This window comes from Sapajus apella, unplaced genomic scaffold, assembly GCF_009761245.1.
Source record: "Sapajus apella isolate SASKATOON/1434 unplaced genomic scaffold, GSC_monkey_1.0 scaffold95, whole genome shotgun sequence".
Lineage (NCBI taxonomy): Eukaryota > Metazoa > Chordata > Mammalia > Primates > Cebidae > Sapajus > Sapajus apella.
In genome coordinates, this window is record NW_022437035.1 from 4,370,153 (window position 1) to 4,394,518 (window position 24,366).

Below are 24,366 nucleotides of genomic sequence, written 5' to 3' on the forward strand. Positions count from 1 at the left end.
GTGTAATTACTCACAGTACTTTATCCCTCCTGCCTTTTGGTCATTTCTCTGACATCAGCCCATACTCTAGCAAAGCAGACAGGAGGTAAAAATTAAAGCAATCAATCCTGCTATGCAGAGCAGCTCTGGCAAAAACACTCAGAGATGAGAGCAATCTAATTAGCAAAACTAATGGCTAAAACTGGGCTGGGGTTTATCTGTGAATTTTACCCATGCTCTCTTTGTCTCAGTTAAAGAGAGCGGCTGATCAAAACAGCAATTTCACCAAAGTGTTGAGGCAAGGGGACTGATAGGGAAAGCTCATTTGGTTTCTGGCTGCTTGCCTGCCTCACCTCAATTTCACACGGCTTGGTGTGGTCAGATACTAGTCTAACACAGGTGACATTACTTTGGTGATGACAAAGTGAAAAACATAGGATTCTCTTTTTCAGGGACTTCTGTACTAAAAGTGCAGAGTTGAAACTTACATTTTCTAATGTTCCCAAGTCTGGTTTGTGCCATGTTTCGATTTTAATGAAGAAATCATCTTTCATATATTCATTCTGCAGAAAAAACACAACAGGAAAATGATAGTGATCTTCTACCTGTTCCTTGGTGCCACATCTGAGGGAGCTTTTCCCACTATGGACATCCAGGCTTTGACTCTACAAGGAGACTGATCCTCAAGTGACAAAGAATCATTAGCTACCGATTTTTGTAGACTTGTCAGGCAAACCAAATGCTGCATGCTTTTAAATAATTCAAACAATCCTACTTGCCATGCAGCATACTGGGCTAATAAAGAAGCTGTGAGGCCCGGTAAGCAAACTTGGCATTTGAAAGGAGTAAGAAAAGCAACATAACATCAATAGGGAGATTTTGAGACACGGGCAGAAAGAGCCCATGAACACTGGGAACATGTGTTAGAGTGTGGTGGCTGGTGGAGGTGACACAGGAGGGAACCATGCAGGGATGGGCAGTTAGCAAAGAATGGTTAATAATTACTGTGTAAAACAAAGTTTAAAGATGAAAGTAACAGACACAAAAATCGTTTTACTCACCGTTACAACTGAGGCACAATGGAGAGGCAGGTAATAAAAAGGAGAAAATTTTCAGAATATTAATTGGAGTCAAACAATCTGTTCCAATATTTAATGTCACAAAGACTAAACTATCTGAAAACACAACATTTATTTAATAGCTATGTTTGCAAAACATAGTTTCTACACAAGTGACACTATATGGTACATTAATTTAGATTATGGAGTACAAATAAAATATGAATAATTTTTAAAATAATGCTAAAAAGAATGTCACACAAGCAAAACATTATGTATAAGATCAATTTAGCATATGATAGGATGCTGTTTCAGAAGTCTGTTTATTCCTCCTCTATTATGTAGCAATGTAAGTAAAAACACTGTTGAAATGCACAAAAAGACACTTCTGAGTGTGAATGACCTTTCTTTTGGCTTACCCCTGGAGCCAGCATAGTCAGCAAGGACCCCAATGTGGCTGCCATGTGGGAATGAACTTATACCTGCCACAAAGTTCTGCGGGGAGGAACCCAATGCAGTCCTTCGTCTGCCATCATTTTGGCAGTGACTGTCCAAAAACCCAAGGAAGACTTTGCTCAGTGTAACCCTTCTCAAAGACATTGGTACTCAGAGTCCCTTCTCCTCATCCTCAGGGTGGAGGGGTGAAATGGCTGCTGGGGGCCAGGCTTACTTGTTCTACAGTAGGGGTATGCATTCCAGGCTTTCTCATGAAACACCAAGGAGCCCTCGGGAGCAATCATCCTCACGAACGTAGGAACTTTGCTGGGAGAAGAGAGATACTGGATATATTTAACAGCACCATCAATTCTTTCTTGGTATCTATCAAACTGCTTGCAAGAGTACCGCAATCGAAGGTGACCACATTCTAAGTCTGATAAACTAGTTTATTTCAATCCCAAAGTAATCCAGTAGAAATGAATATATAATCTTTTACATTTTAAATAAAAATGATTAAGAATATTTAGCTGGGCATGGTGGCTTATGCCTGTAATCCTAGCATTTTGAGAGGCTGAGGCAGGAGGACAGCTTGAGGCCAGGAGTTTGAGACTAGCCTGGGCAGCATGGTGAAACCCTGTCTTTACAAAATATACAAAATTAGCCAGGTGTGGTGGCACATGCCTATATCCCCAGCTATTCAGGAGGCTGAGGTGGGGAGGATTGCTCGAGCCTGGGAAAGGGAGATTGCAGTGAGCTGAGATCACACCACTGCACTCCAGCCTGTGACAGAGCAAGACCTTGTCTCACAAGGAAAAAAAAAAAGTAATTGTATAGAAGGTTTTTATTTTATTTTTTTATAGAAGCAATTCTTTCTTAAGGACTTCCGATCTACTACCCCAATGTGAAACCTGAGAGTTAACGATTACTCATCCTGCACATTAATACAACTTGGTTCTCTTATAATTAGATGACATTATACTGTTTCTTAATGCAAAAAGCCCCAGAATAAGGAGATACTTCTGAATAAAAGTCTCTTAATAGATTCTACAGAACAGACCTGAAGAAAAATGACAATGTGAAGGACCCATGTAGAACGTGAGAAATTAAAGCATATCCAAGTACAAAATTTTGTAGGTATGAGGAAGAGAAAGGTTAAATATGTGATTAACACATGAGAAGCTTGTGCAAGCATATGATAATCAGAAACAGTCCCAACATATAAAGGGGCAAAAGTCTTCCACAGGCCCATTACAAATAGAAAATGTTACTCATTAACAAACAAATAAAAAAAATCAGTCTTAACAGTCTTCAAATAAATGCAAATGAAGTGACTGACTTACTGACTGGAGCCCACTGTAAAGAGTAGTTTTGCTTGCACAGGCTTTTCACAGATCAGATTCAAATCCCAACACCACCACTTAGAAGCTGTGTGACCTCAGGCACATTACTTGGCTTCTCTGAAATTCCTCATGTGTTGAATGGAATTCATATGACCTGCTCTGCAGGTTAGTTAGAGAATTAAATCAAATATTGTAATGTATTTAGCACATGGCACAGTACAATGAGCTCAAAAAATAGTTACTGCTTTTTAATTATAAGCTGACAGAGAGTGGGGTACTTTTATATGACTTTCTTCACTTAAATCTTCCAGTAATACTATGAGGTAAGCATTATTTCATCATTTCATGTAACCAGCATTTTTGTGTCTAAACAACCGTACGTCAAAACCATGCCCTCAAATTTCAAGCCCTATATGTAATATTTCTCAAATCACAGATGTTTGTGAGAACTTCAAGCACAACTTCATTTGCTCAACTAAGAGAAAGAACAAACTGAGGAGATGTGGCCTCCAGAGAAGACTTCTGACATTGTAATATGATTGCGCATTTGGCCAGAGCTATTCTTATGAATTTGGCAGCCTAAGCAAGACAGATGGTATGGAAGCCATGCCATGCAGAGCTAAGCAGCAAGAGAAGAGGTAGTGTGGACAGCCCTGTCACTTGTCCTCTCAGTCATCAGGCCAACAGTGCTTAAGAATGGGTACACAGCTTGGAGGTTCCACTTTTCTGGCAAATTAAATCACTGGAAAAGAAAAGTAGATATATGGTAGTACTAGTGAGACTCCAAGAACATAAAGTGATTTACACGTGCCATCACATCCTTAAAAATGAAAGGGGCTAATTCTCTGATCACTTATTCCTTTCAAATGGTGGAACGATTCATTCAAACTTCAGAAACATGAAGCCAGGATAACTGAAAATATCATCACCTTAAAAGTCAAAGAGTATCTAGTGGTCCAAAAAATTTATCACATTGCTAAAGAACTAGAACCAAAATCCCTTTAAGTGTGGGTGAGGTCTAATCAGGGTACAATGGAACACATGAGGATAATTTTTTAAGCCAAGCTATAAGATTACCTATTCATCTGAAAGTATGGCAAACAGATTTATCAATGGTGCAGTTGGTCAATTTAGAAAAAGCAGGAGAGGCAAGGTGTGGTGGCTCATGCCTATAGTCCCACCACTTTGGGAGGCCCAGGTGGGTGGATCACCTGAGGTCAGGAGTTTGAGATCAGCCTAGCCAACACGGTGAAACCCTGTCTCTACTAAAAATCCAAAAAATTAGCCAGGCGTGGTGGTGCGTGTCTGTAACCCCAGCTACTTGGGATGCTGAGGCAGGAGAATTGCTTGAACCTGGGAGATGGAAGTTGCAGTGAGCTGAGATTGTGCCACTGCACTACAGCCTGGGCAACAAAGCAAGACTCTGTCTCAGAAAAAAAAAGAAAAGGCGGGAAAAACAGTTCTGTATTAACTCAGACACATACTTTTTCCTATTTATTCCTATAGTGCCTGATATGTGAAGAACTTTAATATTCATAAATGTCCTAAAATTTGCTGACTCAAAACAGAAGGAAATTAGAATATCATTAAAGGCCAACATAAGCCAAATCTACATAAAAATTTTAGTATTTCTTTATCTCACTCTGAATACCTATTTCTTTTTTTTTTTTTTTTTTGAGACGGAGTTTCACTCATGTTACCCAGGCTGGAGTGCAATGGCGCGATCTCGGCTCACCGCAACCTCCGCCTCCTGGGTTCAGGCAATTCTCCTGCCTCAGCCTCACGTGCCACCATGCCCAGCTAATTTTTTGTATTTTTAGTAGAGACGGGTTTTCACCGTGTTGACCAGGATGGTCTCTATCTCTTGACCTCGTGATCCACCCGCCTCGGCCTCCCACAGTGCTGGGATCACAGGCGTGAGCCACCGCGCCCGGCCTACCTATTTATTTCTAAGATACTTTTCCCACCATGTGAATTCCAACAATTCATTTTCTGTTTTGACTGAGTTAATCAAGTTCAAACTTATAAGCTAGCTTTATTCAAATTTACTGATTTTTTGTTTGAGTACATTATCAAATATATTTCTCCTCAATGAATCTAAGTAAATGACTAAACTTGATGTAAATGTATATATGGAGTAAATAAAATTAAATTTCAATTCCACTTCAAAGGTAAGAAATTTTCATTAATGGCAACCTTAATATATTCCTAACATGGTAGTTCAGGTGTGCTATTTACATAGAATTGAGAGCATATACATCATTTTCCCACCACATTACCACTTAGTTAAGACCCTTTAGTAAAATGCAGTGGATTCCTGTTTTGGAAGCTTAGAGAGCTTCAGAAAAGGAACAATTATTAACTGAATTAACAAATAGGAGCTAGGCCTTCAAAAACAAACATGCAAAAAGAACAGTTCTGCTCTTGTCCTCCCAAACTATTCACAAATGGTGCTCCCTGGTGATAAACCAGTATTCTAACAGTGCTTACTTACCTCCAGGTAAACATGGCTAGAGTCCAGCTGCTTAAGAGTGAAGAGCTAAGAGTTACCCATAGTACAACGCCCAGGACCATGAAGACTCTCTAAGAATACATATCCTTTCTCCCACTTGGAACAGTACTTTAAGAATATTTAACTTTCGGGTAAAATATGACCATAATGTACACTGAACGCCTGATCTAGGTGTATTCCTTTTTAAATCCTATTCCTGAGATGGCAAATCATTTCCAACTGTACTTTTCCCTGGAAATTCTTATGTCTATCTGTAAGCCACACAAGCAAGATAGCTTTCCCCCCTTCTCCTTCCTACTGCAGGTGAACATAAAGCACAGAAAAATACAGGGAAGAATTTGAAGATCAGATTAATTTACCACAAATAAACCAATTAATCTTTCATTTTATGATCAACTGAAATATCCCTTAAATACACTTCTTAAAAGAGAAGGTGAGAGGCCTTCTCTTCACCCGTCAGGAAAAGCTCAGTTGAGATGACAAAAAAAGAAAGGGCCAGGTGCGGTGGCTCACGCCTGTAATCCCAGCACTCTGGAAGGCCAAGGTGGGCAGATAACCTGAAGTTGGGCATTCAAGACCAGCCTGGCCAACATGGTGAAACCCTGTCTCTACTGAAAATACAAAAATTAGCTGGGCATGGTGGCGGGTGCCTGTAATCCCAGCTACTTGGGAGGCTGAGGCAGGAGAATCGCTTGACCCAGGGAGGCAGACATTGCACTCAGACTGAGTCGAGATCACGCCACTGTACTTCAGTCTGAGGACAATGAGACTGTCTCAAAAAGAAAAACATACGGACACACACAGACAAACACACACAGACAGACAGACACACACACACACACACACACACACACACACACACACACACACACACACACACACACACACACACGGTACCTCATTCATTCATGCACTCAAACATTACTGTGTCCACTGTGCCAGGCCAGGGAATGTGTAAATAATGGTGAGCACACAGGGACAATTCCTACTCAGAGTTTCTTTTTAGGAATAGAGGCAGAAAACAGATTAGTAAGCAAAAAAACACAAAGAGAATTATTTACCAAGCAGTGCGGTGAAATTAAAGAACAGGGTACTGGGCAATGAATAAGTGGAGCAAGGGTAGTCAGGAAGGCCTCTCTGAGAAAATAAATTACAACAGTGAGCCAAGGCTACGGAGGCAGGGAACAGAACAGCAAGCAGAGGGAACAGCATGACTACAGGTCCTAAGACAGCAAAAGACTTAACCTGCTTGAGCCACTCTTAGGCCTCCAAGATGGGTAGACTGCAGTGACCAAACATGGAGAGAGGGCAGAAATACCACATGGGCCCCACCTTAGGTCACAGAGTTTAGATTTTATTCTTGGTGTGATGGGAAGCCAACGAAGGCTTTAAAAAAGTAATGGCACAACCTGATGAGTTGTATGATCATTCTGGCTTTGTGTGAAAAATTAATTGAAGTGGGCAAGACTGGATGGTTGTAAAAATTAACTCAAAATGGATAAAGACCTAAATAAAAACTGAAACTACAAAATTCTTTTAAGAAAATAAATATGCAAATCTTTATGAGCTTGGATTGGGCAATGATTTCTTTGATGACACCAAAAGCAAAAACTACAAAAAGAAAAAATAAATTGGACTTCATCAAAATAATAAACTTTTTTTTTTTTTTTTTTTTTTTTTTTAAGAGACAGGGTTTTGCTCTGTCACTAGGCTGGAGAACAGTGGTGTCATAATAAATCACTGCCACCTCCAACTTCTGGGCTCAAGCGAACCTCCCACTTCCGTCTCCTGAGTAGTTACAACAGACATGCAGTATCGTGACGGGCTAATTTTTAATTTTTGGAGACAGGGTCTCAGTATGTTTTGCACTATTGCCCAGGCTGGTCTTGAAATCCTGGCTTTAAGCAATCCTTCCACCTCAGCCTCTTAGGTAGCTGGGACTACAGGCATACACCAAAATTAAAAATTTTTTAAGCTTTAAAAGACACTATCAAGGAAGTGAAAAGAAAACTCACAGAATGGGAGGAAAATCTGCAAATCACCTATATTATAAGTACCCAGAATATTTAAATAACACAACAAAGAAAACTCGATTTAAGAATGGGGTGCGGTGCCGGCTCATGGGTCTCTGAGACCCAAAAATTGAGAACATTTTCACACCCCAGGGGCTGCTCCTGCAGCTCTGCAACCATCACCACGTCACAGAACTAATATACTGAATTACACTGTAAATGCTATGGATACCGTTTGGATTACTATGAGAAAAAGAGAAAGAGGGAAAGTTGAGAGGCTCGAGAACGTTCAAAGGCGGCAAAGAAAATGACTGGTCTGAAGGCTAAGCTTTCCCATAAACAGGTCATGCTGAGAAATACAAATGAAAAAGACTATCAAGATGCATGAAAAGAGAAACACCAACAAAAGAATGATGAAAAGACTCCACAGGGAGCACTACCTGTCTATCTGGTGGACAGAGAGGGACAGCCTCGGGCTAAAGTACTTCCCAATATGATTAGACAGAAACAAAAACAGAAGGCGGGAAAATGGGAAGTCCCTCTGCCTAAAGTACATGCCCAGGGAGAAACAGAAGTCTTAAAAGTTACTCCAACAGGAAAGAGAAAGGAGGAGGCATGGAAGAGGATGGTTACTAAAGTCTGCTTTGTTGGAGATGGCTTTACAAGAAAACCACCTAAATATGAAAGATTCATCATGCCAGAGGCCTTGCATTTCAAGAAAGCCCATGTAACACATCCTGAACTGAAAGCCACCTTTTGCATACCAATACTTGTTGTAAAGAAGAATCCCTCAACCCTGCTGTATACAACTTTGGGTGTTACTACCAAAGGTACTATCGTTGAGGTAAATGTGAGTAAATTGGGCCTTGTGACTCAAGGAGGCAAAGTTATTTGGGGAAAACATGTTCCAGTTACCAACGATGCTGAAAATGATGGATGCATAAATGCAGTCTTACTGGTTTGACAGCAATTTCACATATAATTATTGAGGACTACACACCAACTGAAAAAAACTGCCATTATTGTAACATTTCTGAATACTACCAAACAGTCATACATGTTTGCAATCATCAAGAGATTATTAAATTGTAAACATTAAAACGGAAAGAAAAAAAAAGAATGGGCAGCCAGGGCCAAGGACAGTGGGTCACACCTGTAATCCCAGCACTATGGGAGGCTGAGGCAGGAGGACAGCTTAAGCACCAGGAGTTGGAGACCAGCCTGGGCAACACAGGGAGACCCCCATCTCTACCAAAAAAAAAAAAAAAAAAAAATTAAGAGTACACAATGGTGCACACCTGTGGTCCCAGGTACTCGAGATGCTGAGGTAGGGGGACTGCTTGAGCCCAAGAGTTCAAGGCTACAATGAAATAAGCAACTACAGTCCAGCCTAGATGACAAAGTGATATCCTGTCTCCAAAAAAAAATATTTTAAAAAGTGGAGGTACAAGATTTGAACAGATATTTATTCACAGAAGATATACAAATAACCAAAAAGCACTTGAAAAGATGTTAACATCATTAATCACCAGGAAAATACAAATCAAAACCACAATGAGATACCATTTCACACACACTAGAGTGGTTATAATAAAAAAGGTAATGAGGACGTGGAGGAACTAGAGCCTTCATACACTGCTGGTAACATTATAAAGTATGCAGTTGTTTTGGGAAGCAGATTGGCCGTTCCTCAAAGGTTAAATATAGAGTGGTCATATGACCCAGCCAATTTCACTCAGGGCAATATATATCTCCAAGAGAACTGAAAAGACATTCATACGTTCTACTATTACACACAAAACATTATACACAAATGTTCACAGCAGCATTACTCATAACAGCCAAAAGCGAAAACCACCTAAATGTTCAACAACTGATGAATGGATAAACAACATGTGGCAGGTCTATACAATGGAAGAGTACTCAGCAATCAAAATAGTACTGATGCATGCTTTAACAAACAGACAAGCCTTGAAAACACGCTAAGTGAAAGTCAATCACGAAAGGCCACGTATTATATGATTCCACTTACATAAAATGTCCATAATACATCTACAGAGATACAAAGTAGACCCGTGGTTGCCAGGCACTGGGAGGAGGGGTAATAGTGATTACTAATGAACACAAGATTTCTTTTCGGATTGTTGCAAATGTTCTGAAATTAAGTAATAATGGCAGCTGCCCAACTCTGTAAATATATTAAAAACTACTACAGTGTATATTTTAAAGGAATGAATTTTATGGCATAATTATATCTCAATTAATTTAAAAGCCAGAAAACGAATGGATGGCAAAATATCAGCCTGGAGGCAAGACAGAGAGAGAAAGGTAACTTCGATTAACAGAAAAGAAAGAAAGGAAGAAAGAAAGAAAGGAGAAAGAAGATGCAAAAGGGGGGAAATTACAGAAATGATTGAAAACCCTAGTTTGTGGAGAGGGAATAAAATAACCAGACACAAACTGGCTAACTTCTGGGAGACAGGAGACTCTAAAGTCCTGAAGAATTATAAAAAACAAAGAGAGAAGTATTTTTCACCCAATAAAAGGTGAATAATAAATGAAAAATAAGATACACCATCAAGAGGAAACAATATATTTCAGAAAATACTTCTGAATATTTTTCTGAAATAGGATTACTCTTGATTTGGAAAACTTTGAATTGTGCAAAATTGACCAAACTATATACAATGAAAAATAACATGTTGTGTCTATGATGGCTAATTTTTGACTCAAGAACAAACTATATTTGGCTAATAGTATTTTTCTTCTTTTTTTTTTGTTTGAGACCGAGTTTCACTCTTGTCGCCCAGGCTGGGGTGTAACAGTGCGATCTCGGCTCACTGCAACCTCCACCTCCTGGGTTCAAGTGATTCTAACTCAGGCTCCCAAGCGGCTGGGATTACAGGCGCCTGCCACCGCGCCCAACTAAATTTTTTGTATTTTCAGTAGAGACGGGGTTTCACCATGTTGGCCAAGCTGGTTTCGAACTCCTGACCTGAAGTGATCCACCCACCTCAGCCTCCCAAAATGAGAGAAGTATATGTAATCAATCTTTCATTTTTCAGGTGGTTTAAATTTCTCACTTTAAACATAATTTAAGTTCCTGGCAAACGACTCCTTTTGCTTACGAAAATGAACTCTTACCTTGGAACCACATGACATTTTAAAATAATGATTTTTCAGTAAAAACCTCTGCTATTTCAACCTTCGGGAAACAAGGCAGTTCTGGAGTTGGCAAAGCTTTAGAAATTCCCCATCAATCAGGACTTTCTGAAGATGGCGAAAGTATAACACACAAAATAAGAAAGAATAAAGCTGACTTTCCCCAAGAAGGGCGAGCAAATAAACTAGCAAAAACGACTGGTCAGTGTGTTCATACAGTGAGGTCTCAGGAGAGCTACAAGTTTTTCTCTGAAACACCATTCGAGAGTTACAACACCTTTCTTTGTTTTGCTCCAAAATTCTCTGCCCAGTAAATTCCCTCTTCTCTCGCTACCATCTACTACTAAGTGAATATTAAAGAAACAAACTTAAATGGAAAATGGGAAACAATGAGACAAACGAGCATCTATGGAAATATATGACCAGGTGTCAAAATGAGTAGAACTGACAAAAAATGATGGGTTTAGGGAAAAGGGATCAAAATGAATACAATTAGCCATGGAATGCCTCTGCACAGGATAGTTCTGAGGTGTGCTCAGAAAACCAAGCGGGTTATGAGAGGCCCAACATAAGGGGCTGAACAAAGGCTTGGGGTAAGCTGAACAGTTTATGTTAGGAAGACAACAAAGAGACTGGCTTTCTTAGAGCCAAGGGCTTTTGTTCTGAACGGACTTAGGCAATTTGGAATCTTAAATACCTTCTTAAGTTTAGCTTTGTTTTGGAAGAAGACTTTAGATGTTAAAGACTTCAGAGAAAATAGATATGGTGACATCTGTGATTTTGGAAGTATTTTTCTATAAACTCCCATGGAGTTAACTTCAAGAAATGGAAAATACTCTGACCCTCCATGGAGTTAACTTCAAGAAATGGAAAATACTCTGACCCTCCCACAGGACTCAGACATAGAACAAAGTGGTTAAGGTGGGAGGTTCTGGAGTTGGTCTGCGTTCAAGTTCTATCTCTGCTACCAAATAGCAGTGAGACATGGGGCAAGTTACTTAAACCTTTCTAGACCTCAGTTTCCTCACTATAAAAAGTTGCTGTAATCAGAAGAAAAAAAAGTTGCTGTGAGGAATGAATAAACTCCTACCTAGAGCACTTCCAGTGACCCAGTGACCAACACACAGTAAGAATACATAAGTACTAGATCTTCCATTCAGGATTACCATGGGCAACGACTCACTCTAAGTTATTATACATAATATGGACAAAATCTCATTACCCCATGAGATGATTTATTACTGGAGATTCAAGGAAACCGGACATTTCAAGTGTCCCGTGCAATGAGTCGCCAACTTTTGGATTTTGTCAATATTCTCAAAGACTGTTTTTCACCCTTCTGGTTGAAATTAAGTGTATACATGTTACCGAGAAATGTTTTGCTAAAATGGGAAATCATACAGGTCAGGAAATCCAGAGACTTGAGTTATCCTGGGTAAAGCGGACGTTAGAATTTCAAGTATCTCAAACGTAAAATAAAGCCTTCGTGGCCTTAGTCAGGTTTGTAGTTCTACTGATGTTACATAGTGACAGTGCACAGCTTAGGATAATTTAAGGAGCAAATGCTGAAAAAGGAAACATATTATTAGACACGAATTTTACTTCCTCAGGGAGAGCTTGAAAACTAGCTACGGACTGTGGGTATGTCTTCAGCATGCTGAGCTGATGCCCTAAAGAAAACATAAGTCTGATGGGGCTGCACCTTCAGGCTTGCCCTGGGATGGAGGTCTTTCCTGCAGCACAGTGAAGGCCTCAGCACTTACTACTAAATGATTCTTTGCCCTTCCATAATATAGTTATCCTGTGGCTAACATGCTTTCAGTGTTGACACTGACACATTTGTCAGTGTGGACATCTGACTGCCCTTGCCCCATAGCCATTCCCTCCTCCAGAGGAGAGCAACTGGGCCCTGTTTTGCCCAGTTTATTTATTATTGGATAGGTTTTTGTTTCTCACTACTGTCAGAACAACCATTAATTGCCATGCTGTCTAAGACCCATTATTGCCACCCTCTTTCCTTTTTCCCTTTCCTGTCTCATTCCTCTCTGTGCTTCTCCCCACAGCTGCCATCTTTGTGTGATAAGGCTGACCTTCTATATGGGCATCAAATAACCCCCGCCATCCCATCAGATCCCCTCTCTCCCTTTTAATGGGAGTGCCTCGTACTCATCAGGCACCTGGAACAAAAGGGTGTGGGATTTGAAATCAGAATCTAGGTCTCTGTCACCATTCTGCCACTTATTAGCTATGACCTTGGGTAAAAATGTGCCTTAGTGTCTTAGAGACAGTATGTATATTGTCTATTTCTCAGGACTGCAATGAGAAGTAAATGAGTGCATGAAAGGGCAAAACCACAGGGTACCCTAGAATGATTTCCACTCCTCCTGGGAATGGAGAAGCTGTTCTAGAAGCCCAAGTATGCTGGAAGATTGGCCGCCAGAGAGCCAAAATTTTCTTTTATTTAATCCATTAAAAGCTTGAGAGAAATTCTGAACCTCATGCCCAAATAACCCCTCCGGAATAAGGATATCTCTTGCACTAACCATATTTACATAGCCCTCTTCAGCTTATGAGATTCCTTATTCATGGCTGGAGTGTTATCTCAATCAACTGTTTAAAAAATAATATTTAACATTCCTTTTCCTTCTCATAAAAATGAAAATCCAGAATAGAAAAAAATTTTTTTAATCACCTGTATCCCACTACCAGGTGATAAATATTTTTAACATCTCAACATACCTCATTCAGGCTTTTTTTTTCCTGATTCTTTTCATAAAACATGTAACATATTATATATTACATATTATTTCACTACTGTTCTTTTCCATGCAAGAATGTATCAAATACTTCCTCAACACTCCAACTCTTAGATTTCAACCAGAGGGCATTTTGAATCTATTTCAAATTTATTAACTTATAGAATAGTGATCTAAAGAGGACATCACAGGCCAGCACAAAATTTTATACATCAAACTTTCTGGCTTATTTTAGAACCCCCCAGGAAGAGTCCAGTATTTACAAGAGGAACTTTTATATGTGGTGGTATAATTCAATTAACAGGCAAATGCAAAAATGTTAAAAAAGAAAGCTGAATACTTACAAGCAAATTCAAAACTTTAAATATTATACAGACTATATCATTTGGAATGCCAAAATTTTCTCTCAATTGAGACATATTTTCAGATATACTTAGAGTTCTAACAAATTAATAGAAACCGTGAAATGAAAAAGACCTTTTCTGTGGATAATTTGATCAGTTATTGCCTTATTTCTCAAGTCAAACCTGCAACAGAAGCAAGAAATGTTGTATTCTAAGAGAAAACAATAATAAAATATAAGGTACTATAAAGTGATAAGGTTATTTGTCACTATAAACCAAGGATGAGTAGGTTATGTGTCACTATAAACCAACCAGCAGAGTTAAACTGAGGAAATATAAAAGAATACCGATCATGACAGCTACAACTTTAAGGAGTTCCACAAAACATGAGTATGATTCATTTCAATATGAAGAGAACAGAGTCAAGAGAAAAGATCCCCTACCTTTAATTAACTAGGGAGACTAAAGACAAAATGGACTCTTAAAAGCCATTACTGGTCTTTTGCTCTTAGATTAAATACTAGCAGCCCTTTTTTGCTTGGTTTTTCTTTTTGTAGAGATGAGGTCTCACTATACTGCCCAGACTGGTCTCAAACTCCTGAGCTCAAACAATCCTCCCACCTCGGCTCCCAAGGTTCTGGGATTACAGGCGAGAGCCACTGCACTCGGCCAGCATTTTTTGTTTTAAAATATTGATGCCAAAGATACAGATTAGACTGCCAAACTTAGGAGAATGTGCAAAAAAACTGCAACAAACCAAAGAGGAAAAAAAAAAGAAAGGATACAAAGAGCCAAAAGTCATATAAGAAATTCAAAGGATCAGTTAACATAATGACATTCAACCTTACTCACAAATACAAATTTTAACAAGAGACTATTTTTTGTCTACAAAATCGTTAAAATTAGAAAGAAAAATATGGAAAAGTGAATACTATCACACTCTTGAAGAGCCATTTTGGCAGTAATATCAAAATTTAAAATGTGCATGCCCTCCCAGCAATCCTTTTATGAATTTCTCCTTTCATAATTTCTGTTAGGAACAAATAACCTAAGGCATACAGACACACACGTATAACCGTGTTCACAGAAAGTTTATTTATTTTTTGAGACAGTCTTGTTCTTTTGCGCAGGCTGAAGTGCAATGATGTGATCATAGCTCATTGCAGCCTCTAACTCCTGAGTTCAAGCGATCCTTCCACCTCAGCCTCCGAAGTAGCTGGGATCATGGGTGCACATCATCATGCCTGGCTAATTTTTTTTTTTTTTTTTTTTTTTGTGTAGAGATGGGGTCTCCCTGTGTTGCCCAGGCTGGTCTCGAACTCTAAGGCTTAAGTGATCTTCCTGCCTCAGCCTCACAAAGTGTTGAGATTAATGTGAGCCACCACATTTGGCCAGAAACACTATTTATAACAGACAAAAACTAGAAAATATCTAAAATACTAAATGGACTTACAACGTAGGTTAAGTAAACTATACTATGTCCATAAGAAATTTTACTCAGCTTCAAAATAAATCACAGGTATTAAATAATAATAATATGGAAGATGTTCACGAGAAATAAAGCAAACTGCAAAACCATACATATGGTCCATTTGCTATAGAAAACTAAAATTGATACAAGTAATACATGGCTATTTATGTCTGTTTTATAAATTCCTTTGAATATATACAGAAAATGATCCAGAAGGATAAACTCTAAACTGCTTCTAGTGTTTCTCACTGTGTTACAAATATTTGGTAGCAAGGAGCGGGGACTAAGTTTTTATTTGAATTTTTGTTATAAGCAGATATAATACTTTTCTAATTTACAAATAAATAAAGGAGGAGGTTCTCTCAAAAAATTAAAGTGCAATATATCACACTGAAATTAAAAATGTACTTCACATCTACTAGTTAAATTAGCTAGTTACATGCTTCATAAGTAAGCCAGGTAGTTAAAATCCATCAAATGTGAACACCACCTACCTCTTTAGGTGATAAATTTTGTGTGTATACTGTCCCTTTTCTCCATCCTTCTCATAAGGTTCATTCTTTAAGACTTCTATTCCTTCTCCACCACCAGTCTCATTCTTACTGGCTTCTGCAACAGAGTAAAGCTGCCCAACCTGATACTGAAATTTCAAAGAACACAGAAACTCAGTAAGACAGTAGTAACTGCAGAATATGCTAAAATCTTAATACAGAAGATACGGAAGAGCCTATCCAAACCATTCGGCACAACTGTGTTCAACATGAAAACACAATTCAAATTACAAATTTATATGTTTAGGAAGACAAACAGCATATTATCATACAGTTTAAAAAAACTATATTTTATAGAACTTTCATTATTCAAAAAAATTGCCAGTTACACTTTGGTGCCTTTACACTATCCATGTATCATGAAAATGTCTCGACACTTGGTTCAACTTTTGAATAATATATATTTGTACTTTCCAAAGCATTTTCACCTCTATTATATCTCATTTAACTTCACAAAATTCCAAGAAAGGTATGGCAGAAATACAATTGGCACTTTGCCAACTAAAGCTGAGTAACCAGCATATTGTTCTTAATGATAAAGGGGAGGGATATAAACTGTAATAACAAAAGCCTGGAGAGCCAAAGAAACATAACAGACAGTCCAAATCTTAGTAGACTTCTGGGGTCATTTTTTCCTTATGACTTATTTGTGATACACTCAATTTGGTCCTTCTTCAGCTAACCAGAAACAGTATTGGGGGCCCAGGATGAAAAATGTTCACTGTGAGTCCTCAAGTAAACAGAATAAACGGAAACTGTTTTTAAAGTAATATAAATATACACATATTACTATAAAAGGCAGGAAATTGCTGAGAGTAGTTTCTATTTCATTTAAAGTGAATCAGAAACCTCAGAGGCCTGCATCAATACCTGTAAGTCAGCTGTATTTTCTATGCCAATCTGAAGTCATTAGTTCCAACAAATGTTGGAAAAAGTTCTTGTGTTCTAACTTGTTCCAGTGACCCAACCATGGCACTGTCTCCCATCTCTTCAAATTTGGCTAAAATTGGTTCTTCTAATGAAAACAGCTTGAAGAAGTGTATTTCTTCTTGATAAGCATATATCCGAAGAAAAGTTACAAAAATCTACCTCTAAGAACTTGTGATTTCAAAACTAACATTTTACGTGAGGGACAAAACAGCAGGTAGTTGTAAGCTCAGTAAACATTCGTATCTATAAATCACATGGAGATACCATGCTATTTTACCCATTAATTAAATTTAAAAACACACCCACACACACGCTCTTACTCAATTTAGAAGTGTTTGGGAAGTTGAAACCAAACATATGTCTTAAATGCTCCAATTTCTGTACGGCCTGCAGATACTTCTCCTTTCAGCCTTCCATGACACAACACTAGGATTAGTCTAATAATGCCACAATCCTTAAATACCTTCAGTATGTACTTTTAAACACTATCATATTCTAAAACAGGACTCAAATGAGTCTAAGTTAAAAGATAAATTTCCTTTTGGTCAGGAACACACAGTAACAAAAATTGAAAAGAACTCTATCCAAAAAAATGTTAATGGACTGACATTTTGTGGCGTGCTACTTAGGCTTGCTTTCATTCTCGTTTTTTAAGAATAATAAAAAAAAGAGTAAGAAATAGACACAGAAGACATGTTTTAAAAATGGGAGCATAGGCCTGGCACAGTGGCTCATGTGTGTAATCCCAGGGCTTTGCGAGGCCGAGGTGGGCAGATCACCTGAGGTCAGGAGTTCAAGATCAGCCTGACCAATATGGTGAAACCCCATCTCTACTAAATATACAAAAATCAACCAGGTATGGTGGTGGGTGCCTGTAACCCAGCTACTCAGGAGGCTGAGGTAGTAAGAGCTGTTTGAATCCAGGAGGCAGAGGTTGCAGCAAGCTGAGATTGTGCCACTGCACTCCAGCCTGGGAAACAAAGCAAGACTCCATCACAAAAAAAAAAAAAAAAAAAAGAAAAAAGAAAAGAAAAGAAAAGAAAGAAAAAAAGTGAGTATAACAGAAAGCCAAGAAGAGTATGTTCAGTGACAATACCAAGACTCAAAAAGATTCTGACAAGCTAATCCAACCAGCTGAAACCAAAAGAAAAAATCTAACAGAAACAAATGACAATTTCCACATTCAAGTTCAAACAATCAATTGTGCAAATAGAGAACAGGGGTGCCTGGCTTCTCTGGAGTGTTTTAATACAGTGAATCCTCCTGAGATACATACAGCTGTGTTCAAGTCTACATTAACCAGTGCCAGACAGCTACTCTCTTTCACTTCCTGCATTTCTTTCTGTCTTCTGTCAGCTGTCACTTCTTAGGTTATCAGTTTGTTTTGTCCCACTTCCAAGTCACTGCTTCTAATCTACTGTCAGCTCTAGGAAAACCAGAAAACTGAGCAAATGGGAACTGTGTGCAAGTTACAAAAGAGCCTAGAGGGGTTTATGGGTTTTGCTATACATATCTTGATTTCTCTGAAGCTATTTCTGCCCTTATCCTCATTCTTGGCTATACTACACATGGCTATAACTCCAGGACATGCACGTTCCGTATCATGTGTAGACTGAGGAAGACAATAAGCTCTTACAGTTCTGTGCTGGTCATACCATGTACGGAATACTGTTTGCAGTTCAGATCAATAATTACAACACATATAGTAATGGGACCAGCTGGTGAGGAAGTCTACAGATCATGCTGTGTTAGGCCAAATGAATGTGCCAGGAATGTTTAACCTTGGGACTGTCTAAGATGAAATAAAAGGGCTTATGGGGGAGGTGGTTGGCTGGAGGGAGAGTTGCCATCAGAAAACCTGAAGGATTACCACTTCAAGACAGAACAGGTTTATTTCCCATTGCTCAAATGGGATAAACTGTCAACAAGAGCCAAGCACTATAGGAAAAGCAGATTTTGGGTCAAAGACAAACGTTTAAAATGTCCAACAGTAAAGTAGGCTGCTTCTCTAAGCAGCAAGTTACTTAACCTTAAACTACCTAAGCTGAGGCTGGAGCCTCATTTCTCTGGGATGTTGAAGAAAGATTCCTGCACTAGACAGGAGGTTAAACTACATTCTTTAGACTCTTCCAGAACAAGCCAGTGTAACAAGAAATTCATTTGCAATCCATTATCATAATTCATTCTGTCACATCAGGTGGAATGAAAAGGTAAATCAATGCTACGAAAATATAAACTTAGAATAACATTGATCAAAGTACAGTACATATATCAATAAAATGATGCAGAAGTAAGAAAAACTTACCTCCTGAACAGAACATGGCAAAACCACACGGCTAAAAAGACAAAAGAAAAAATATATACATTACATATGAAATAGCTTTAAACACAGATCTCTAAAGAGGTTTTACCTTAAATCCAGTGATAACAGAAACAGTTCTCTTAAATAAAAAAATCAAAGGGTGTCATGGAAGAGGGTCTCTGCATTGCTTATACCCCAATTGGGGAACTAAAATTATCATTTCTGGATCCCAATGTTCATTTGCATTTAGTGTTCCCAGGACCCCAAAGAGCAGCTGCAGAGATTCTTGACAGTAAAGAAAAAGGAGAAAACTCAACATTGAAAACTGCAGGGTACAGAATGTAATGTTTGTAGATTGTCAGGTCAGGCTGCCCTGACAAAATTTTCAGTATGGTTTCACTCTCCACCTATATACTGTGCATTTTGTTTTTATGATGGTTCTCACAGAATACTTCTTCAATCTCATGAATAAATGCTTCCAGAAACTGTTCTCTCACTATTCCATTACTCCTCAAGTTTACTAAGATAAAAATAAGGAGCCATGTAGAAATAACAAGAAAAAATTTTTACTATGGAAACTACGTTGAACCTTATAATAATTCCTTCCAGCATCCAGACAATATGTGTTTGATCCTGTTCAAGAGTTTGTCATTGTATATACCAAAAAGATGTCATTATAGCTCCATTGCAAGCAGTCTTAAAGGCCAAAAACAATATCATGGTATATTATTTTATCAAAATGCTGCATTTTATCTCTAGGCTTGATAAGGAGATTCCTTAGTTTATTTCCACCATAAATTCTGAAAACCAAGACCATCCCTATCAACTGTCTCATAATTATAGTTGGTTCCAAGACAGCAACTTCTTTTCTGGATTGGGGGGGTGTATGATCCTTCTCATGTTTTCCTAACCTTACCTTTCATTTTATAGAAAATTTTCAATGGTTTTCCTCATTTTAACTTCTCTTTAGCTATAGTTTCTTTTTATTTTTTCTTACAGTAAGAGTCATTTAGCTTATTGTATTAGTGACAATCTTTTCGGTCTAAACATTCTTTGTTAATAGTCTTTCTTATACCTAAGCATGAAGAGAGTAATGCAACCCAGATTATATCCGGTTTGCATTCCAGCTACACTTTCCACCTACTCCCTTCTCCCTACTCTCCTCAAACATCTCTCTCTGAATGTCCACTTCACCTCAATCTCCAACATGTACAACCCATGTCTGTTACTCCTTCCCTTTAACTACCAAATTACCACCACTCTTTGTCTTTCTGATAATGGTGATCCAAAAACAATGCACATTCTCAAAGCCACAGTGGTCACTAATTTCTACTCTCCATCAAGAATAAACTTCTTGCCGGCAGGGTGGCTCACACTTGTAATCCCAGCACTTTGGGAGACTGAGGTGGGCGGATCACAAGGTCAGGGGTGGGCTCAAGACGAGCCTGGCCAACACAGTGAAACCCTGTCTCTACTAAAAATACAAAAATAGCTGGGCGTGGCGGCACACACCTGTAATCCCAGCTACTCTGGAGGGTGAGGCAGGAGAATCACTTGAAGCCGGGAGGCAGAGCACCACTGTGCTCCAGCCTAGGCGACAGAGTAAGACTCCGTCTCAGTTAAGTCCTTCCATACCTAAAAATTCCAAATCATTTTAGTTCTCTTCTCAGTACACACTAACTTGCTCTCTGTCCCAGGGCATAAAATTGGGGAGAGGAGACTAGAATGATACAGGTTAGGAGCATATTATCAGGACCAGGATCTATAATACTATAGTAAGAAATCCATTAAATTCATTAGGCAATAAGGAATCTCAGAACGGTGTTCTAAGAGGTAAGTGACAACTACAGCTGACCTGAAGTCATCTGCAGGTGGTGAAAAACACTGACAAGCAGAAGTGGGAAAAGCTATCTTTGGGGAGGCTAGGCAAGAAAGATGATGGACTGCAGAGGGAATGAAAGGAAGGGATAGAGAAGGAAGAGTCAGTCTTCCCTGAAGTTTCACAAAACCAAAGAATCACTGCTGAGTAATTTTATGCTAACAGGAAGATCCCGATTTTTATTCAATAACACTTTCAAGGAAATTTCTTTCACAAAATGAAAGTGACTGATTAAGACATTCTGAACAACGAGTCAAGTAACTTCAAGATTCGCTTAACAAGTAAAAGTGAAAAGGAATATATAGGCTTTGATTTTCTGTTATTATTCTAAAAGCAGTATTCAACTTTCAGTGCCAATCGAAAATGTTCAAATGTCTAAAAATTCTCATAAAAATAATCTTCCAAATGGAATCAGTAACAAATTCTTTAAAACCAGGACTCTACATTAGTGGTAACTGTGTCTACTACTTAAATAATAACTTTAAAGAAAACAGCCCACCCCGAAACTCATTTCTAACATTTCAATTCTTATTAAAAAAAATAGAGAGCCAGGCGTGGTGGCCCATGCCTGTAATCCTAGCACTTTGGGAGGCTGGGGCAGGTGAATCACCTGAAGTAAGCAGTTCAAGACCAGCCTGACCAACATGGTGAAACCCTGTCTCTACTAAAAGTACAAAACATTTAGCAAGGCATGGTGGCATGTGCCTGTAGTCCCAGCTACTCGGGAGGCTGAGGCAGGAGAATAGCTTGAACCCGGGCGGTGGAGGTTGCAGTGAGCCGAGATGGTGCCACTGCACTCCAGCCAGGGCAACATAATAAGACTCAGTCTCAAAAAAAAAAAAAAAAAAAAATTTAATTTATAACTCTTTGGGAAAAATAATTAGACTTTGGGCACATGTTGTCAACATTCATTATCTGGGTACATTTAAATTTTATAATGAAAGCAAATGTTTGCAAAAAGCATAGTGTGCAAATTCCCAGTGGGAACTGCTTTCCAAGAGTTAGCTTCATACTACTCACATAACTGTCAAACTGATCTACTGAACACTTTTTTTATGTGTCTGCAACATTTTTGGAGGGAGGAAATACTCCAATGAAAAAAAAATGACTAGATCTGTTTAAAATCAGTTCTGCAACTCAGTTGCTCTGTAACGTGGGCCAAGTTAAGTTCCTTCTTTCTTATTTTCTCCATTTGTTTTAGTGTCTGCCACCCATCTACCTACATCATATAGAAGTCAGAGTAATTAACACTTGTTTGATACACCGTATAAACGACTTGAAAGAAAAGTTTTATATACACCCAATTCGAATTTTCACTCTCCCAACAAAAGGCAAAATATGTCTCTTCTCAACATCTCTGTCACTGACCAAAGTTATCATTTTTCATCAATTCGTTAACAAATATTTACTGAGCACCTATTACATGCGAAGGACTATTCTAAAAACTGGGGATATGAGAGTGAGCAAAACAAATTCATGGCCCTTACATGTAGAAAGAGAATACAACTAGTAAGAGAAAAACAAAATAAAAAATTGCGTTGCAAGTTGGATGGTTATATGAAGACGGATAAAGCAGGGAAGGCAAATACCAAATAGTGGGAACGGCAATTAGGTCTTCAGAAACAAATTCCCTGAGAACGCAGCATCTGAGCAAAGATCTGGAAGGACAGTTAGAGCGCTTCGAGCGAAGGGAACAAAAGCAGGTGGAAAGGCCTTGAACTGAACTCATTGTAGAGTAGTGGAGGAACAGCAAGGAAGCTTGTGAAGCTGGAATGGGCAGGGGAAAGGTGGTAAATGAAATCAGGGCGGGAAAAAGTGAAAAGTCTTGTAGGCTGTTGCAGGGGCATTGACTTTTTATTCTGGGTGAGAGAGGAAGTCTTTGGGAGGTATTAAGCAGAGAAATGACATCAGTGACTTTTTAAAGAAGGTTTAAGAACACTAAAAATAATGTGTCTGAAGAAAGCTAAAGTAAGGCAAAAATATTTCTAAGAATCTAAAATGAAAAACGTGGAAAACAACGAATGGGCCGTATTCGACATCCCTAGCTGCTCAAAGGATGCTGACGACAAGAACCAGCTGTGACAGATGAACACATTCAAAGCCAAGCAAATTTCCGTAATGTTCACAGTCCTTGCCAGTGGGAAAAGCAGTGACTTTTCAACAAAATCACTCGGATGGTCGGATGCACCTCGAAATTCCTCCATTTGACAGACCACGTGTTAACTTCTAAGAAAGTAGGTGGGGCCCGGGGTGTCACCTCATCTTAAAACATGCGGAAACCAAGAAAAGAAAAGGCTCTCCCGTGAAGTCCACGGAGCTGCCCAGCTGAGCGCAGGCTTTCCAGATTCCCGGCTCCAGCACGAACTTCAGGGCGCCAACGTCCCACCCCGAGTCCTGACACCAGGGCTGCCTTCAATCGGCAAGCCCATCTCCCGCTGGTTACCAGCGGACTCCACCCCGGACGACAAATCACAGTCAGACCCAACGTGTCTCCCCACCCTTGGACTGCGGCTCCTTCCCACCGGCGGACCTGGGGGTGGGCCCAGACCCAGGCTGGGGGTGGGGGGTTGGGGAGAAGGCGGGTCCCAGCGGAAACTCCCGGCCGCGCCTTCCCGAGCCATGCGCTCGGGCCGAGACCCAGCCGCCTTCGCCGCGGAGAAGTGGGAGGCCGCGTTACCAGGGCAATGCCTGGAGGGCCGAGGGGTGCGATCAGGGAGGGGCTTCAAGGGGGCCAGGGGCGCGTGTCGGAGGGAGGGGGCGCCCGCAGGGAGGGGCTGACACAGGGCTCACTCCGATTTAGGGAGAGCCTGCCACTTCTCCATCAACAGATCTCCCGTCACTGCAGTTCCACGGCCTAGCTCGCGCCCACGGACCCACTCACAATTCCTTGATCAGCACCATCTTCCCGGAACCCCTTCACAGCTGCCGCTGCCACCGCCGCCGCCGCCGCCGCTACCGCCTCTCACAGCGCCTGCGCGGCCCCGCCTCCCTGCCTCCGTACCACCTCCGCGCCTGCGCACCTACATCCTTCCGCCGCGACCAGTCGCGTCAGCGCGCGAGGGGGCCTAGCTCCGCCCAGTTCCGTGCCCCACCCCGGGCACACGAGGCCTCCACTGCGGTTGCGCGGCCGGTTTAAGAGCGTTCGGCTTCTACTGCGGTTGCGCAAATTCGGCGCGCGCACTCCTGTCTGCTTACGAGGGCGCCTCCCTCCTGCTTTGGTCCCTTTGGGCGTCTGGGCAGCCTACGCTTTCCGGTGAGTTTTCCAGTTGGTTTTTTGGAAGCCGGTTTGCGGTCACCAGTTTTCAGCTCTCTCTCACTGCTCTGTGGAAGGGCCCACTTCCTTGACCGACACCTGAAAGACTCTTGACAGGTTCTGGAGGTCGCCGACGCCGGCTTCTGTTCCCCTCCCCAGCCCTTGGCAGCTTAGGTTCCGCGGGAGGGTGTTCACCTGCTTCGCGGTCTCGTGGAGGTCCACCGCGGCGGAGAATCTTGAACCTCACCTGTGACTCGGCAGGATGAGCGGCCAACACTCCCGACGAAGGCCCTCTGGGGAAATGAGGCGCTTGGCCTCCAGACCCGGGGAAGGAGGCTGATGCTGGGAGTACGTTCTCACAGTTGCAGCGAATCCGCCT

General features: G+C 40.3%; 1 protein-coding gene, 1 long non-coding RNA gene and 1 pseudogene across 3 annotated transcripts in view; 1 reads left to right on the plus strand and 2 right to left on the minus strand.

Annotated features, from left to right (window-relative positions):
• PITPNB (phosphatidylinositol transfer protein beta) overlaps nt 1-23,743 on the minus strand; it is a 67,890-nt gene extending 44,147 nt beyond the window's left edge. For both annotated transcript variants that reach the window (XM_032256526.1, XM_032256527.1), the window contains exons 1-6: nt 23,616-23,743; nt 18,859-18,889; nt 15,567-15,712; nt 1,708-1,799; nt 1,041-1,048; nt 468-542 (exon numbers count right to left, since the gene is read on the minus strand). In XM_032256526.1, the coding sequence (XP_032112417.1) occupies nt 468-542; nt 1,041-1,048; nt 1,708-1,799; nt 15,567-15,712; nt 18,859-18,889; nt 23,616-23,635 (372 nt within the window). In that variant the 5' untranslated portion in view covers nt 23,636-23,743. The remainder of the gene's footprint in view (nt 1-467; nt 543-1,040; nt 1,049-1,707; nt 1,800-15,566; nt 15,713-18,858; nt 18,890-23,615) is intronic.
• LOC116535474 lies at nt 4,338-5,894 on the minus strand. Its single transcript, XR_004262218.1, has 2 exons — nt 4,755-5,894; nt 4,338-4,466 (listed from the first exon to the last, which is right to left on the minus strand). It is a non-coding gene; the product is annotated as an uncharacterized LOC116535474 (long non-coding RNA).
• Nucleotides 7,428-8,345, plus strand: LOC116535663 (annotated as a pseudogene).
• Nucleotides 23,744-24,366: the final 623 nt, after the last annotated feature.